At 41.8% G+C, this 14,854-nt stretch overlaps 2 protein-coding genes across 2 annotated transcripts in view; one reads left to right on the forward strand and one right to left on the reverse strand.

Moving 5' to 3' along the window:
• VSIR (V-set immunoregulatory receptor) overlaps positions 1-7,216 on the reverse strand; it is a 31,875-nt gene extending 24,659 nt beyond the window's left edge. Inside the window, exon 1 of the mRNA XM_054982667.1 lies at positions 7,011-7,216. Coding sequence (XP_054838642.1) covers positions 7,011-7,101 — 91 coding nt within the window. The 5' untranslated portion in view covers positions 7,102-7,216. The remainder of the gene's footprint in view (positions 1-7,010) is intronic.
• Positions 1-14,854, forward strand: part of CDH23 (cadherin related 23) — an 819,524-nt gene that overhangs the window by 732,283 nt on the left and 72,387 nt on the right. Inside the window, exons 40-41 of the mRNA XM_054983948.1 lie at positions 13,312-13,533; positions 13,657-13,776. Of these exons, the coding sequence (XP_054839923.1) occupies positions 13,312-13,533; positions 13,657-13,776 (342 nt within the window). The remainder of the gene's footprint in view (positions 1-13,311; positions 13,534-13,656; positions 13,777-14,854) is intronic.

Here is a 14,854-nt window from a genome sequence, read left to right on the forward strand (position 1 = left end):
CCTTGGGTTTTTTTTTAACCCCCCAATATATATATTTTTTAGATTTCATATTTTTCTGCAAACCTGGGCATTTTTTCAGGTGTGTAGGAAGATCCATCTTGTCTGTTAATGGCTCTAATACCCGAATTTGAATATCTTCAGATCAGGGCCACTTGGTTGATTTTGTCTATGATTAATTTTGTCTTGCTGATTTTGTCTATGATTAATATGCTATAATGTGTATGAACACTGTTGAAAAAAATAGTGTTTTCTTATAAAGTTTAAATTGCTGTTCAGAAAGGCTGCTAACTGATTTAGGAAAATATACTTTCTTTTATTTACTACAAAATATGTTTTCTAATTTCAACTTGAATTTTTCCTACCTCTCAGATGACAACAACTAAGATATGTGTTAAGATAGCATAGAGTGTAGCAGTGTAGTGAAATTTTTTCTTGAAGAAAACTAAGACGTTTATGCTATAACATTTCATACATATATCAAATAATACAATTTTATAATAATTAAGGTATAAAATGGTGTGTTTTATGTTGGTAAATGAGTTTTAAACTAGTTGAATCAGTTTGTAAGACCTGAGCAAGGCTGTCATTGAGTAAATGTTTTGGAAGTAGTCGATTCATAGGGTTGCCATACGTCAGAAGTGAATCGAATGCACAAAACACACACACACACACGAGTTTAGACTTGGTAAAGAAAGTAAGTACTGTATTTATTTCACTTTCCCCCAAATTTCTGTTTTTTCCTAGGGGAAAACTTTACTCCCATGGTTTCATAATTTCCAGAAACATTACATCTCTACTTGGTTATTTGTTATAGCCATATCAGTAGGGATCCCAGGTCCCACTGCCTCCACTCACCTAGCCAGCCTGGGGGAAAGGCGCTGGAACAGGCCTCCCGGGCGCACTCTCAGAGCAATGCGACAATGTCACTCACAGGCTGAATCAGACCCATTTGGCTCGTTTCGGGCCCAAATTAGCCCACTGCGAAATGCACATGCACTCCTGCAACTGCGTAATGATGTCACCCAGAAGTAATGTCACTCCAAAGAAATGAAGAGAAGGTGAGTGCCTGGTCCCCCCCTCCCACCGGGACGGTAAGGGGACCTGGCAGCACTACATATCAGACTAGTGATTATAATATCTGTTCTTTTTCATATGGATTTTTTTTGTACTTGTTGATTTATCCACCACTTCCTAGTCTGGAATCAATTAAAAGAAAGTATGTATTGTCGATGTATTGTCGAAGGCTTTCACGGCCGGAGAACGATGGTTGTTGTGAGCTGTATTGCCGTGGTCTTGGCATTGTAGTTCCTGACGTTTCGCCAGCAGCTGTGGCTGGCATCTTCAGAGGTGTAGCACCAAAAGACAGAGAAAGTAAAGTAAAAGAAAGTACTTTCTCAGATAATTAATTTCTAGGGATAATCTTCTAAAAAATATTACAACTTTGAAACTGTCAACCTTGTCTAATATCACATTGGCAATGGCATCCATTCACTGTTAATAATTTTATAAAATGACATTTAAAAAGAGTTTGCAACTAATATATAAAGTGCTGGGAAATCTTTTGCCTGCATCTCTGACTTCCATGCTTAAGCACACAAGAAGTTGCTTTCAGAGAGCTGGAGGCAACAGTAGAATTTACTAGGTAATTGCCAGTCTATGATTAGAGGGAGATCATTGGCTGAGCAGAGCGCTCCATTCTTGTACTTTTGTCTCTTCGGAGTTTCGATTTTAAAGCCAAATCTAGCATGGGATCATCCTATTATATTTTTTTTATAAAGTTTTTTTATTTTAATTACTAACAATACAAAAGGAAAAAAGGGGGCAGAGGGAAGGAGAGAAAAAAACAGCACATAACACAGACACTACATCTACAAATAATGCTTTCCCTTCATACTGCCATTGTTTAAAATCAAAACTTTGTAAAATACTGTTAGATTGGTAGACCCTGCAAAATACAGATTATAATCAAGATTAGGTCTTCCTCCCCCCCCACCGGGCCTCAGACTCAGTTCTCTCTGAACAGCTGCAGTCGCCGTGCTCGTTCCCTCCTCCCCTCCCCCTTCAAACTTGGAATCCTTTTCCTCTTGTTTAGCATCTTGCTGGAACTCTTGATGCTGACCCTCAAAGTCCCTTAGCTGATCTTCTGATGTTATCTTGTAAACTTGGTCTTTGTAACTAAACCAGATACCTTCCGGAAATAACCATTTGAACTTTATTCCACGTTTCCTCAGAAGAGCTGCAAACCCTTTGTATTTAAATCTTCTTTTCCGAGCTAAAAATGGAACGTCCTTCAATATCTTAACCTTATTACCCAGAAAGTCCAGATCCACATTGTATGAATTATATAGGATAGTGTCCCGAATCCTCTTAGATGAGAAGTCAATGATGATCTCGCGAGGCAGCTGACGCTTCGTTGCATATTTTGAAGAAGCCCGACAGACTTCCAAAATGGCACTTTTTAACTCTTCTTTAGTTGCCCTCGCGGGTGTCGCCAAAAGTTCCGAGACCAGATCCTTTAAATTCTCATTTTCCTCCTCTTTCATGTTCTGGAGACGCAAAATTGTTTGTGCTCGTTCCACGTGTAGCCCGATCAGCTGGTTCTCCACCAGCTTTAGTTCTTTGTTTGTTGCCCTCACGAGTGACGCATTTTCCCGAGCAGAATTCTCTGCCCCCCCCACTGTTTCCTTAATGGTTTTCACTTCGCTCTCAATTAAGCCAACCCTTTGATCCGTTTCATTTAGCTTGTCAACAAAGGGCTTTATGGCTTCAATCACCGACCGCTTCACCAGATCCTCAAGAGACTCTCCTTTTCCCTGCAGGGCAGCCGAGATTGACTTGCCCAAAGCGGGACTCTGCTTTTTCGTTGCCATTTTAGGGGGGGGGAGACCGCCGACCAAGTTCTGAAACTCAGTGAGGGGGGAGAAACCCGAGCCTTCTTAGCTTCAGATCCCACCAATCCTTCACATACGCTTGTAGTAACAGAAGGGATTCGCTTACTTACAGGCTTTCGCCTAGTTCTGCTCTTTGCTGTTCTCCGTGGCCCGGCTGCACGCGATGTGCTGCGCAAGTCTGCCAGCCTCCATTGGAGCAAACGGGCAATTTACCCCCTGCATTGCTTTCAGGGGGTTCTTCCCGTGGCGCCCCGGACCCTGACTCCCTCCCTGGGAGTCCTGGGGGTTAACCCTCGCGGGTCAACCGCCCGGTCAGGCTGCTCGGACGTTTCCTCCCAGATCTGCGGAGAGGAGCGTCCGACATGGCCGGGAAAACGAAACCGAATGGATCATCCTATTATATGATCAACTGATCGCTTAAAAGTTTTTAATTTTAATATTACTTTGTGCCTACCCTATCCTCTGATATCCTTTATTAACCCTTTGTGCTTCTGGTTCTCTAATACTAAACCTCAGGGACATTTGCAGTCACCAGATTTATTATGACTAGGCCTTTTCAGGGAATGGGTTTGATCTAGAAAATACAAAGTTCATAGACTTCAGTGCCTATTCTTCCAGAGCAAGAGTTCTGCACAGCTGCCCATAGTTCAGGGAACTTACCGTGTGCATGTGCGAAGTGTGCATGTGCTCCGGAGTCTTTATTGTTACATCAGGAATGATGTCATTTCTAGCGCAACAGCAAAGGGAAGCCCTCCCATGGAGATATTTTGAATAAAATGGGCCAGCTTTAATCAAAATACCCCCGTGCCGGAGCCTTCCCTTCATTGTCACGCCAGGAATGACATCATTCCTGACCCAACAACAAAGACTCCAGAGCTCCTGTGTCTGTTCCCCCCTGCCCCCAACCAGCCAGGTAAGAGGCGGAGGGGGGCAGAGACTGGGAACAGGGGATCCCCCACCCCCATCAGAGAACTAGGAACCCTAAACCCAGGCCAGGTTCCCCAGCAACATTCGGCCCTGATAAGGTATATTCATTCTCCCCCATGCTAGAGCTCTGATTATTCCCTCTCTGCAGGGAACCCAGGAATAGTTTCAGTGTAAGTGGGAAGCTAGAGATCTCTAATAGAATTGTTCATTCACACCAAACTAAGGGGTAATCCCAGGGGAGTAGCCGTGTTACTCTGTAGCAGCAAAATTAACCATGAACCCACACCTTAAAGTCTAACAAAATGTATCAGATCCATTAGACAGACAATTCTGCTTAAAGCTATAAAAACAGCGAGCCAGGAGGTGGAAGATGATACATAGATGTTTGGGATTTCTCACTCCATACTGGTGCTAGTATTTTAGCATTACCCATGCCTTCTGTCTAAGGAGATAAGGCGGGATATAAATATTTTAACTAAATAAATGTAAAGATCTTATGTTCAGCAAAACCTCCGTATAAGTGGAAAAGAGCAAGAGTCCAGTAGCACCTATAAGACTAACCAAATTTGTGGTAAGGTATGAGCTTTCATGAGTCACAGCTCACTTCTTCAACTCACTTCTTCAAATATCTGAAGAAGTGACCTGTGACTCATGAAAGCTCATACTCTACCACAAATTCAGTAAGTCTTATCGGTGCTACTGGATTCTTGCTCTTTTCTACTGCTACAGACAGACTAAAACGTCTACCCATCTTGAAACCTTTGTATAGTCTCTGTGCTTTTCTAACTGGATTTGTTTATCATGTCTCACTCTGTACTCTCCAGAAGCAGAGTTGATGTTAATCTCAATTTAACCATCTGTCAACAATTATGAGTGGTCCATAACCACTTTGTGTGATGTAGTACACAAAGGATTCTTTGTGAATCCCAGGATTCTTTAGTGAAAGCCATGACTGTTACACTGATATGAAACCAATATAGATTTGTAGTGTAGACATGCCCTAATAGAACTCTGTTCCCTGTAGGTAGCAGTAGGAGGTCTCTGTTTCCACAGAGCTCTTGGTCATGGTCATCTCATTGATTTTGGTGGAAATTTCACTACATTGTGTTTATTCATTTATTTATTTACTGATTTTATTTATAGCCTGCCATTCTTGATGAGGCTCAAGGCAGATTACACAGTATAAGTCAATGCTTTCAATAGGATGTGGCATCTAATAAACAATGTAATCAGACTAGGATTTGAAATTTGAAACAAAGCAAAAAAGTATTAGACATGATATGTCAACAATCCAGAAAACAAAGTAGTGGGAGCAGGATAATACATACTGTAAGCAGATAATGCATATACTGTATACAGCGGTCTAGTCCACAGTCATGTTTTTTGTAAAAAAAAAACCACCTTGAACCATTCTGTTCTCATATACTCCTGTTATCTTTATAGAAATGCCCTCCTGCACAATTTGATCACTTACTAGCTCCAGCGCTAAGAGGTCAATATGTGGCATAGTATAGTACAACGGCTAAGAATCAGCTGTAATCTGCCAAGATGCCAGTTCAAATCTCACTTCTCATATGAGCTCATCAGGTAACTATTGGGCAAATATGAGGCCATGAAGTTCTGTCCAGCCTCATTTTGTTTAGGTATGTAGCCAAGCCACCCTCTCAGCTGCACACCAGCATCTCCAATATAGAGATGAAAATAATGCTGGCCTACCTTACAGGGCTATTGATAATTAATAAAATGCTTTATTATTTAACATATAAATGCTAAAATTATTACAAAAATGTTTACTTGCCTTGCCACTAAGAATGGGGGAGAATGTAGAGATTCATTCCCACAAGTTTTACAAGATTTTTAAAAAAAGTCTCATTCCAACCATCACTTAATATTACAGTCATTCAAAGAACATACCAGTTACTTTGTATGCAAAGTTACATTTGGAGCCATGTAGTGTAGCTTATTAATTGCTATTACAGCCCTTTTTGCATGCTACATGCTTTACTGTATTAATCTTATTTGGCTTCATAGTAACCTTGAGAAACTGGATATAAATATTCCCATTTTATATATGGATAAATAAATCTAAAAGACCATTCCTTGTTCAAGGCAATCTGACTCATAGCTATGTATAGATGTAAGCTTGTTCAAATCCAGTTCTGACTGATATTTCTGCAGAAATTCAGATATTTCCTTACAGCTGAAGTAGCAAGGTTGCTGCTTACGTTGTCTGTTTATACAAAATGAAGGAGTGATTTTATGCTAAAACGATCTGTTAAATGTTCCTGTCATTTCTCTCCCATGGTAGGCATAAGTGATTTAATTTTCAGTGATCTCAACTTCTCTTGGCGAGCCTCAGAAGCCACAATTACAAACAAACCAAAAAAGTTCCTCTAGTTCAACACAAAGTACTTGACGCACGCATGAGTGAAAGAATAGCTTTGCAACAAGGTCACCTGAGGGTACCAAGCACCAGCTGAAGGTCTGCACCTTGGCCTGTGGCCAGCTGTGGGCTCTTCCCCCCTCCAAATATTCACACAGCTGTTATTACTGAACATCTTTCTTTGATGACAGTTAGGAGGTAAACTGGTGAAGGATCCAGCTGTTTGTGTGCCAGAGGCATAGGAAGCATGACTCTCCGGCGCATCAGAATGCTCACACACACCCCTAGGCATGAAAGCAAAGCTGGACACCACTGTGGGTTCCAAAGATGCTCTTCTTGGAACTCAAAACAAGCATCTTCTATCTATCCCAAAGAAAAGTGCTATTCACATCAAGCCTGGGGACCAATGCAATGCACTTCTATGTCTTAGAGGCAAACCAGCCCTGATTATCAGCTTGGTGCAGCAGAGAAACCTTCGGCTTCCATTTGGTTCGAAGTACTGATTGTAGCAAAACTGTGAAAAGTCGACCTGCTTTTCAGGCTTCGCCCTACTTTCCCCAACTCACATTAACAGCCTCCTCAGTGGTCTCTCCGAGGACTTCTTCCCCAGCCTATCTCCCAGTTCCTAAAGGGTGGCCAGCAGCAGTTTGCAAAGGGAGGGGAAATGCTTCACCCCAGCCAGAATTCCCTTGCGCTGTTGCCCTTACGATCGGGAATGGCGACTGTAGTAGTGGGGTGGGGGAAGATGCCGGCTCTCGGAAGCCCTTGGGGTGGGGGGAAGTCACTCCATTACTCACGGCTGCCCTTACCTTGATAGGAAGCTACGGCGAGCGTCAGCTGCGCCATCAGCAGCCACCTCTTCCCTGCCTGGTCCATGCTGCCCCGGAGGCTCCAGTTCATTCGGCTTGGCGTCCGATTTCTCTGTGCACTGCTGGGCTCGCCTGCGCGCGCGCGTCTCGTGCGACAGGCACCCTGAGCCGGGCAGTCGGTCAGACCGACCGAGAGCAGTTGCGAAACTCAGGAAATTTCACCAGCGCTGCTGCAGAGACGGAGCACGTTTGAGGCTGCCAAAGCAAAGAGCACCCCCAGGAGGTCAGAGGCGAGAAAGAGACGTTGGGGAGCTGCTCGCCCTGCGTGTGAAACAGGTTGAAGGAGACCGCCTCCCAGTCACCTGCTGCTGGAACTAGTTTTATCGACTTATTTATATTTGAATAGTAAATCTTGCTATTCTAGCACCGAGTGACTAAACCAACAGCTCCTTTTCTTTTCTTTTCTTTTCTTTTCTAAGCTGTAGCTTTAGTATGAGGCAAAAAGCTGTTGCATACCATTCAGTATCGGAGGCTATTCATCTAATGAGGGAACACCTGTTCACGCTGTCTCCGGACAGTCTGTGTGTTGGGGGGAAGGATGTCATAAATCAATGTTACTAATTCCAGAGGGGTAGCTGTGTTAGTCTGTACTAGCAAAATTATACAGGAGTCTGGTAGCGCCTTAAAGACTAACAATTTATTTCAGCATGAGCGTTTATGAGTCAGAGCTCATAAAAGATCATAAATTATGCTAGTCTTTAAGGGGCTCCTGGACTTTTGTGTAAGTATGTGGATGTGAAAGAGCAATAAACCAAATGCAAACATCTCAATGAGTTTTAAATTGAAGTTATGTCAATTATTAAATAAAGGTAAAGGTGAGTAAGCACCAAGTCATACTGACCCATGGGGGGTGGGGGGATGTCGCATCACGATGTTTTCTTGGCAGACTTTTTACGGGGTGGTTTGCCATTGCCTTCCCCAGTCATCTACACTTTACCCCCAGGAAACTGGGTACTCATTTTACTGACCTCGGAAGGATGGAAGGCTGAGTCAACCTTGAGCCGGCTACCTGAACCCGGCTTCCGCCAGGATCGAACTCAGATCATGAGGAGAGCTTTGGCTGCAGTAATGCAGCTTACCACTCTGTGCCATGGGGTTCTTAAATATTAAACTTGAAGGGCTCTTAATATTAAACTTATTAAATAGTTTAATATTAAATAATGGGAATAAAATTAAGAGCTAATCTTTTTATGCCAATTATAATTGAATAATTTATAATTTATTATGGAACAATTGAGTAGAATATAGTCTACATAATTTGCATTCCTTTTTTGTTAATTTTTTTAAAAAGCTTGAAACTTGCATTTTTAAAAAAATGATATTTGAAAATTCAAGACAAGGGCCTAGAATATCCCACAAGGTTGGCTACAACCCTGTCTCTCCTACTGGGGCAACTGCTAATGATGTAAGAATATACAAACGTTGAAGTTTCTGAGAAGTTTTCCACAAGGCAGAATGGAAAAGAAACTGGACTGAAGTGAAATCATTAATATGAGGTAGGGGATAGGAATAGCTGACCCTTGACTATAGTAGGCCATGTGCACAGTCTGCTTTGATAACCCCACGTGCTCATGTTTGCACATACTGGGCAATGCTCAATCTACTATATGCAGATCACAAAGACAGTGATGTGGGCATGTTGCATTGTACCTTTTTGCAGGGGCACTGCATCCTTTTCTTCCAAGTATGCACAAAAATAGAGGCTCGCAGATATACATGGGCATGTTTGGTACAGTTTGCAAAGTATAGATGTTGTGTCCAGTTTACACTGGTGGTTGTGCCTTTCTGAACCCATTTTTCTAACTGACTTGACTTGTAGAATATCCTTATTTAAAATTATCCATTCAAGAATGATGTATGTAGCCTTTTGAGTTCAGCCTCCCTCAGTTTGTGGTGATCTTCCAGCGTTATATCCATGCCTCCTTGACTTTGGACTGTTTTTGTTGTTGTTGTTGTTGTTTTTAGTGGTCTTGTACTGGGGAAAAGCAGTTATGATAACCAACTTTAAGATGCAGTAATTTAGCTTTCATTGTTTTAATTTTTTTTGATTCAGCAAAGTAATGTTAAAGTAAAAAGGGAAAGAAATGATTTATTTTAATGTGGTATAGCACTGAGGGAAATAGCAAAGACAAAAAGGGAGTACAAAGAGAAAGGGAGTTCATGCAAACAAGTGAAACTGAACAGCATAGCTTGCAAGAGACATCCTTTAAAGATGTCTCTTGCATGGCCAAATAACACTGCAACCACAGGATGTTGCACAATTGCTTTATCATGTGTAATGTTTTTAGCATTGTTTCAACGGTTGCAGAGACTTTGTCTAAGACAGGAGTGACCAGACTTACGGACTCCCAGACCACCTTCACAAATTCAAGAGCCCTATGACATACACAGAGGGGTTCCATATCACTTTATACAAATATTAAGATTGTATATATGTGCCATGGCCAATCTGAACATTTCTATCTCAATAAGTCAAAATACTAGCTCATATTACATTAGATTTGTAGAATTAATGCCTGATTAAGACTCTTATGTAAGAGGATGGAGGAAAGCGAAGATTCCTCCTCAATTTCTAAAGCTCACTGAGGGGGCACAGCAGAATTTTTTTTCAATTAGGCTCATAAACCGATAGCATAAATTTAGTAATACTAATCCAATCAAACAAGGTCAAACCTTGACCTTGTTCCTAGGAGGGAAAGTGGCGAGCTCTTGCTTATATGCTCCTGGAGAAGTAACATGATTGGGTGACTTGCCCTGACCAATAAAGACTCATTGATCTAATCTTCTGAGCTTCAGACTCTGGTTCCCCTACCATATTTTACCCCCTTCCTCCCATCAGGCTCCCCACAAGCATCTCGAGTGGGATCTTTCTCAGTTTCTCAGACTTAGTTCTGAGGAAACATGCATAGGGTTAGGCTATGAGCAAGTATTTCTCTCTTTGCAGAGCTGTTCTTCATTTCTTACAGATAGTGACAACTGTGGGCCTCATACCTGAGGATGGTGGGATGCTTCCCCCCCTTCCCAGAAGAGGGCAGTTGGGCAAGAAAAGTTAAGCAAGCAGAAATGGGTACGGGGAACATAGCAAAACCGGAACTCTGCATTCTTCAGTAGCTGTAGCGCAACAACAAATTGTGGCTGTATGATAAGAAAAAAAACCCCAGACATTTGGGGAAAGACACTTGAGTGCAGTTGAGCTACAAAGCAAGCTGGGCTTATGAGCCCCGCATTGGTCTGGATCTCATGGTAAATGTAACAAAAGGGGAGCAATTTTTGTTGATCTCTCATAGGACAGGAGACCTCCAACTCTCCCTTCACCCCTAGGGGCAATATTTTGTAGAGCATTTAGGGTTACAACAGGAGGGAAGAATAGACAAGGAACTCCTTCTAACAGAAACATTTTCCTTTAGTAGAGATTTGCTATGGGATGCCAGCCTTCAGCTATCAAAGAGCAACATGAATTTTCCAAGCCATTATTTGACCATCCCAGTCTAGGAACTGTTGCAGAAACAGAGAGTATTCTATTAACCTGACACAACTTTAGAGTTTTGAGAAGACATTATGCTCTGTCAAACATGACATACACTCTCTTAAACACACTGGCACTTAGAGTGTGTGTCCTGATACTCAAACCACTCCATAAACATGCAATTTGAAGACTGGTGTCTGATATACTGGCCCTTCTCTTCTAGTTGTTAATTGGGGGGTGGAATTGGGAAGGGGTTTAATGGGGCAGATGATTTATTTGCATAAACAGGACTTCCTATTAGAACATTTGCTAATTCCTGGTGTCAAGGATGCTTCGGATCATTTAAAGCAGCATAGTAGGTGTAACTGTGATTAAAGAAGCCAATTTTTAAGTATTTTTTTGTGCCAAAGGGCAAGTACAGTCACAAAATGAATATTCAATAAACTGTTCTTTTTCATTTTTAGTCATCATGATAGGCTTTCTCTTGAAGATAGCAGAAATGTGACTTGTCATTTTGCAGATAGGCACAGTGTTTTCTGTTCATCAATGAGTATTAAAATATGTATTAATTATACCTGTTTTATTTTGGTTAACAAAAACACTGTTAAAGGGTAAGTCTAGGTATATATCTTTACCCTATTACTTCTGATTAACATTACAGTGTTGAAATGAGGAATTCTAAAGGCCAAAGTAGATGTTATAGCAGCCACAGGTCTGACCCATTGCCACGGATGCCATTTTAAAGAAGAATTTGGCCATTTAAAAATACCGAAATAGGGTTGTATAGGCACTTGAAAAGATGCAGGGAGATCATCTGGTCCCACCACACCACAGGCCTGTCCTCGCAACATTTTTAAATGGCCAAATTCTTCTTTAAAATGGCATTAGAAGCCATGGGCAGCCCTAAGACCCCTTTCCAAGAAATTTCTCGGTTCTCCTACACCTGAATAAGAACGAACATGTAAAGCAACCTGCCATGAACCAGGAAGCACTGGCTGCCTGTGAATGCCTGCAGCGGCAGCCTGCAGCTCCCTGCTTCAGCTGAATAACCTGGTCCAGATCAGATCGAGTTCTTCAAAGGGAACTGAGAAAGCCAGATTTTGCAGGACGAGCATAAATCTGTCTTTTTTTCTGATTTCCAGACACAGATCGTACATCCCTAGTAGTTAGAGCATTACTTTGAAATAAACAAAGAGACTCTTAGTTTCTATGAGTCCATTTTAAAAGGAATACTCCCTCCATAAAAAGAGAGATTCTGTGACAAAGTGGTAAATAAAGTTTTAATGCACACTCCAGGGCCTTCTTGATTTTCCTCTGCATTATCTTACTAAGTAGGGGACCAGAAGCAACAGATGATTAAGTCTATGAGAAAAGCAAATAAGCAATCAAGTAAATCGATTGTAGAACTCTCGTATTTTAGTAGCTGAATAGAAGGAGTTTTGGCATCATCAGTTTATCAGTGCTGCTGCCACAGTTTTCTTCATAACTAAGATACAGGAACATTTTTCTCTCTTACGTTTGATCAACATTTCACTGGCCTGTATCCTACCACTCCACTTCGCCAAATCAGTAGTCTTCCTCGAGTCTACGGAGTCTTTTTTTTTTTGCCATTGAGTTCTAGCTGACTTACGATGACCCCATAGGATTTTCAAGCCAAGAGACTTGGATTTTCAAGCCAAGAGTGGTTTGCCATTACCTGTCTCTGCATAGCAATGCTAGACCTCCTTGGTGGTCTCCCATTCAAGTTACTCAACAGGTCTGACCCTGTTAAGCTTCTGAGATATAATGAGATCGGCCTAGGCTATCCAGGTAAGGGCAAAGTCTGACATCAAGTTGCAAACAACTCATGATGACCCCATGAAGTTCCACCTCATGGGGTTTTCCAGGTAGAGACATTCAAAGGTAGTTTGCCATTGCGTTCCTCTGCATAGTAGCCCTAGCCTTCCTTGGTGGTCTCCCATCCAAGCACTGACTCTGTTTAGCTTCTAAGCTCTGACAAAATCGAGGTATTCAGAGCTCTTAGGGCTGCTACTAAGGAGTCTTCCTCCACATTAAATGACTCTCCTGTCTGAAGAGCCACAAGATGCAGCTATATCAAAAGCTCTGTGGGAGCCTCAGAGGGCACACCCTTGGCTGCCACCTGTTTGGTGTACTAATTCTCAAAAGGCCTCCCTCAGAACATATCTCATCATTGGCCCCCTGACTCAATATTCTCTTAACCTATGCTGCCCTTCTTTTTGTAGGGGAGTGCCACAATTTCATGGTGTCTCTTATTTCTGACAGTCTTGCACTAATCCCTAAATGACATCTTCTATTGACTGTTGTATTCAGAGGACTAGAAGCTACTGCAGCTTTCCAGAAGTAGTTGGCTTCTTTAAAAGTACCAACACATCTATTTGGATTTGATATCTGAAAAAGTAACTTTTGACTCTAGAAACCTCTTACCTTGAAAATTTTGTTGGTCTCTAAGATGCCACTAGACTCAAATCCTGCTGTTCTACTGCAGATCAACATGGCTACCCAGCTGAAACAGATCTACTTGGTGTCTTTGGGAGCACTGCAAAATAATGTCAACTATGTCCAGTTTCACCTACTTGATGCTTCAGATCAAATGGCTTAATTAATTCTTTCCCTTATCCTATCTCTTGAATGCAGTCTTTGGCACCAATTTAATTCTGATGTCTCTGTTGTCTGTACTTGAACTCATGGGTCATCTGTGGTTCCTTTATCCCTTTTCACCTGCATGATTCCAAATGTATCTGTGTTTTCCCACAGGCTACTACTACAGTATATGTAACCATCTTGGATGAGAATGACAATGCTCCATTATTCCAGCAGCAGCAATACGAAGTCACACTTGATGAGGGCCCAGGCACACTCAATGCCATCCTTATCACCATCAGTGCCGTGGATCTGGATGAAGGGCTGAATGGCACAGTCACATATGCCGTCACAGAAGGGAACATCCTGGGCACCTTTCACATAAACAGCACTATGGTTAGTACATAACCACGCCACTGTTTGCTTTGCACTACCATGCTGTGCCCCACAGTCCAAGTTCCTTGAGCGCCTTCATTGTTGAAAGCCAACTATTTTTGTTTCTTTGTGATCTCGTTTTAGGGACAAATCCGCACAGTCAAGGAACTGGACTATGAAATAAGTCATGGGCGTTACACTCTGATAGTCACAGCCACAGACCAATGTCCAATCCCTTCACGCCGTCTCACCTCCACCACAACTGTATGTATCTGCTGTTGGGAAAAATATGAAACCTATGAATAGCAAGCACATCTCTAAAAGTACTTCCCAAAGAGACAGACCCTACCGCTATCCTCACAATTTACTGAGCAAAGTCTGAAGCTTTTCTCCCATCTAGGGAGACTTCCAACTTAAGCAGCTCTTCCACTGAAGAAAGCACCTTTTAAGTTGGAGCAAGGCTGTTTAGACTGGAGGAAGGATCGGTGGAGAATGGTTGGATCCACCTACTTACCATTACCATATTTACAGTCATATCCTTCAACATTTTAAATAAAAAACCACTGTTATTGAAATTAATACTTTCCCATTCTGTGAAGCATGTACAGCAGTTACCTCTCTGCTAGTCAGTTGCTGCTATTGCATAATAATACATTCTACCATTGCCATTGCATAAGAAAAGCAATTTAAAGCAGCCACAGTAGCAGTGATTCCCAGAATGGTTATGAGCATTTTTAGGGGGAAAGTGTACTTTTCCTGATTTGTCCTCAAGATGCATTTTGTTCAAATTAGTACTTGGGAGTCAAAATGGTAACACTCTGAAAATCATGCAGCCACTCCTTGTATTGATTTGTTGTCATCCTTGGGAATCAATAAGGACAACTCAGTTTTATAAACTGAGCTTTTTTTCTTCCTGCTCCAGGTACTTTAATGTTAACACAGTAAGAACATTAAACAGTCCTTCCCTTTCTCTCCTTTGAATCTGTTCATTCTACACTAGTGACAAAGGCGAGTGGGCTCTCTAGTTTTGCAGCAGTGTGCTTTAAAAGGCCAGTTTATGCACCATGACTACCACAAAGAGCCCTTTTAGATTGCTCCATGTGTTGGTTGTTCATGTCAGTGACTCACTGTAAAAATGACAAGTGTTTTATCATGGCACTGGATTTGCCTTAAAAGAGAAGTTTGCAATGGCTTGGTGAGCTGCTACATACAAATTGTTCTACCTTGTAATAATTGCTGTCACATAGAGTGATGTCAAGTGTCCTCTGTGGGAGAACAGGCTCTTCATGTGACAGATGTAAAATGTAAATGAGCAGCTGAGGCACAGTAGCTTTTTCTGATT

This window comes from Eublepharis macularius, chromosome 6 (genome assembly GCF_028583425.1).
Source record: "Eublepharis macularius isolate TG4126 chromosome 6, MPM_Emac_v1.0, whole genome shotgun sequence".
Taxonomy (NCBI): Eukaryota; Metazoa; Chordata; class Lepidosauria; order Squamata; family Eublepharidae; genus Eublepharis; species Eublepharis macularius.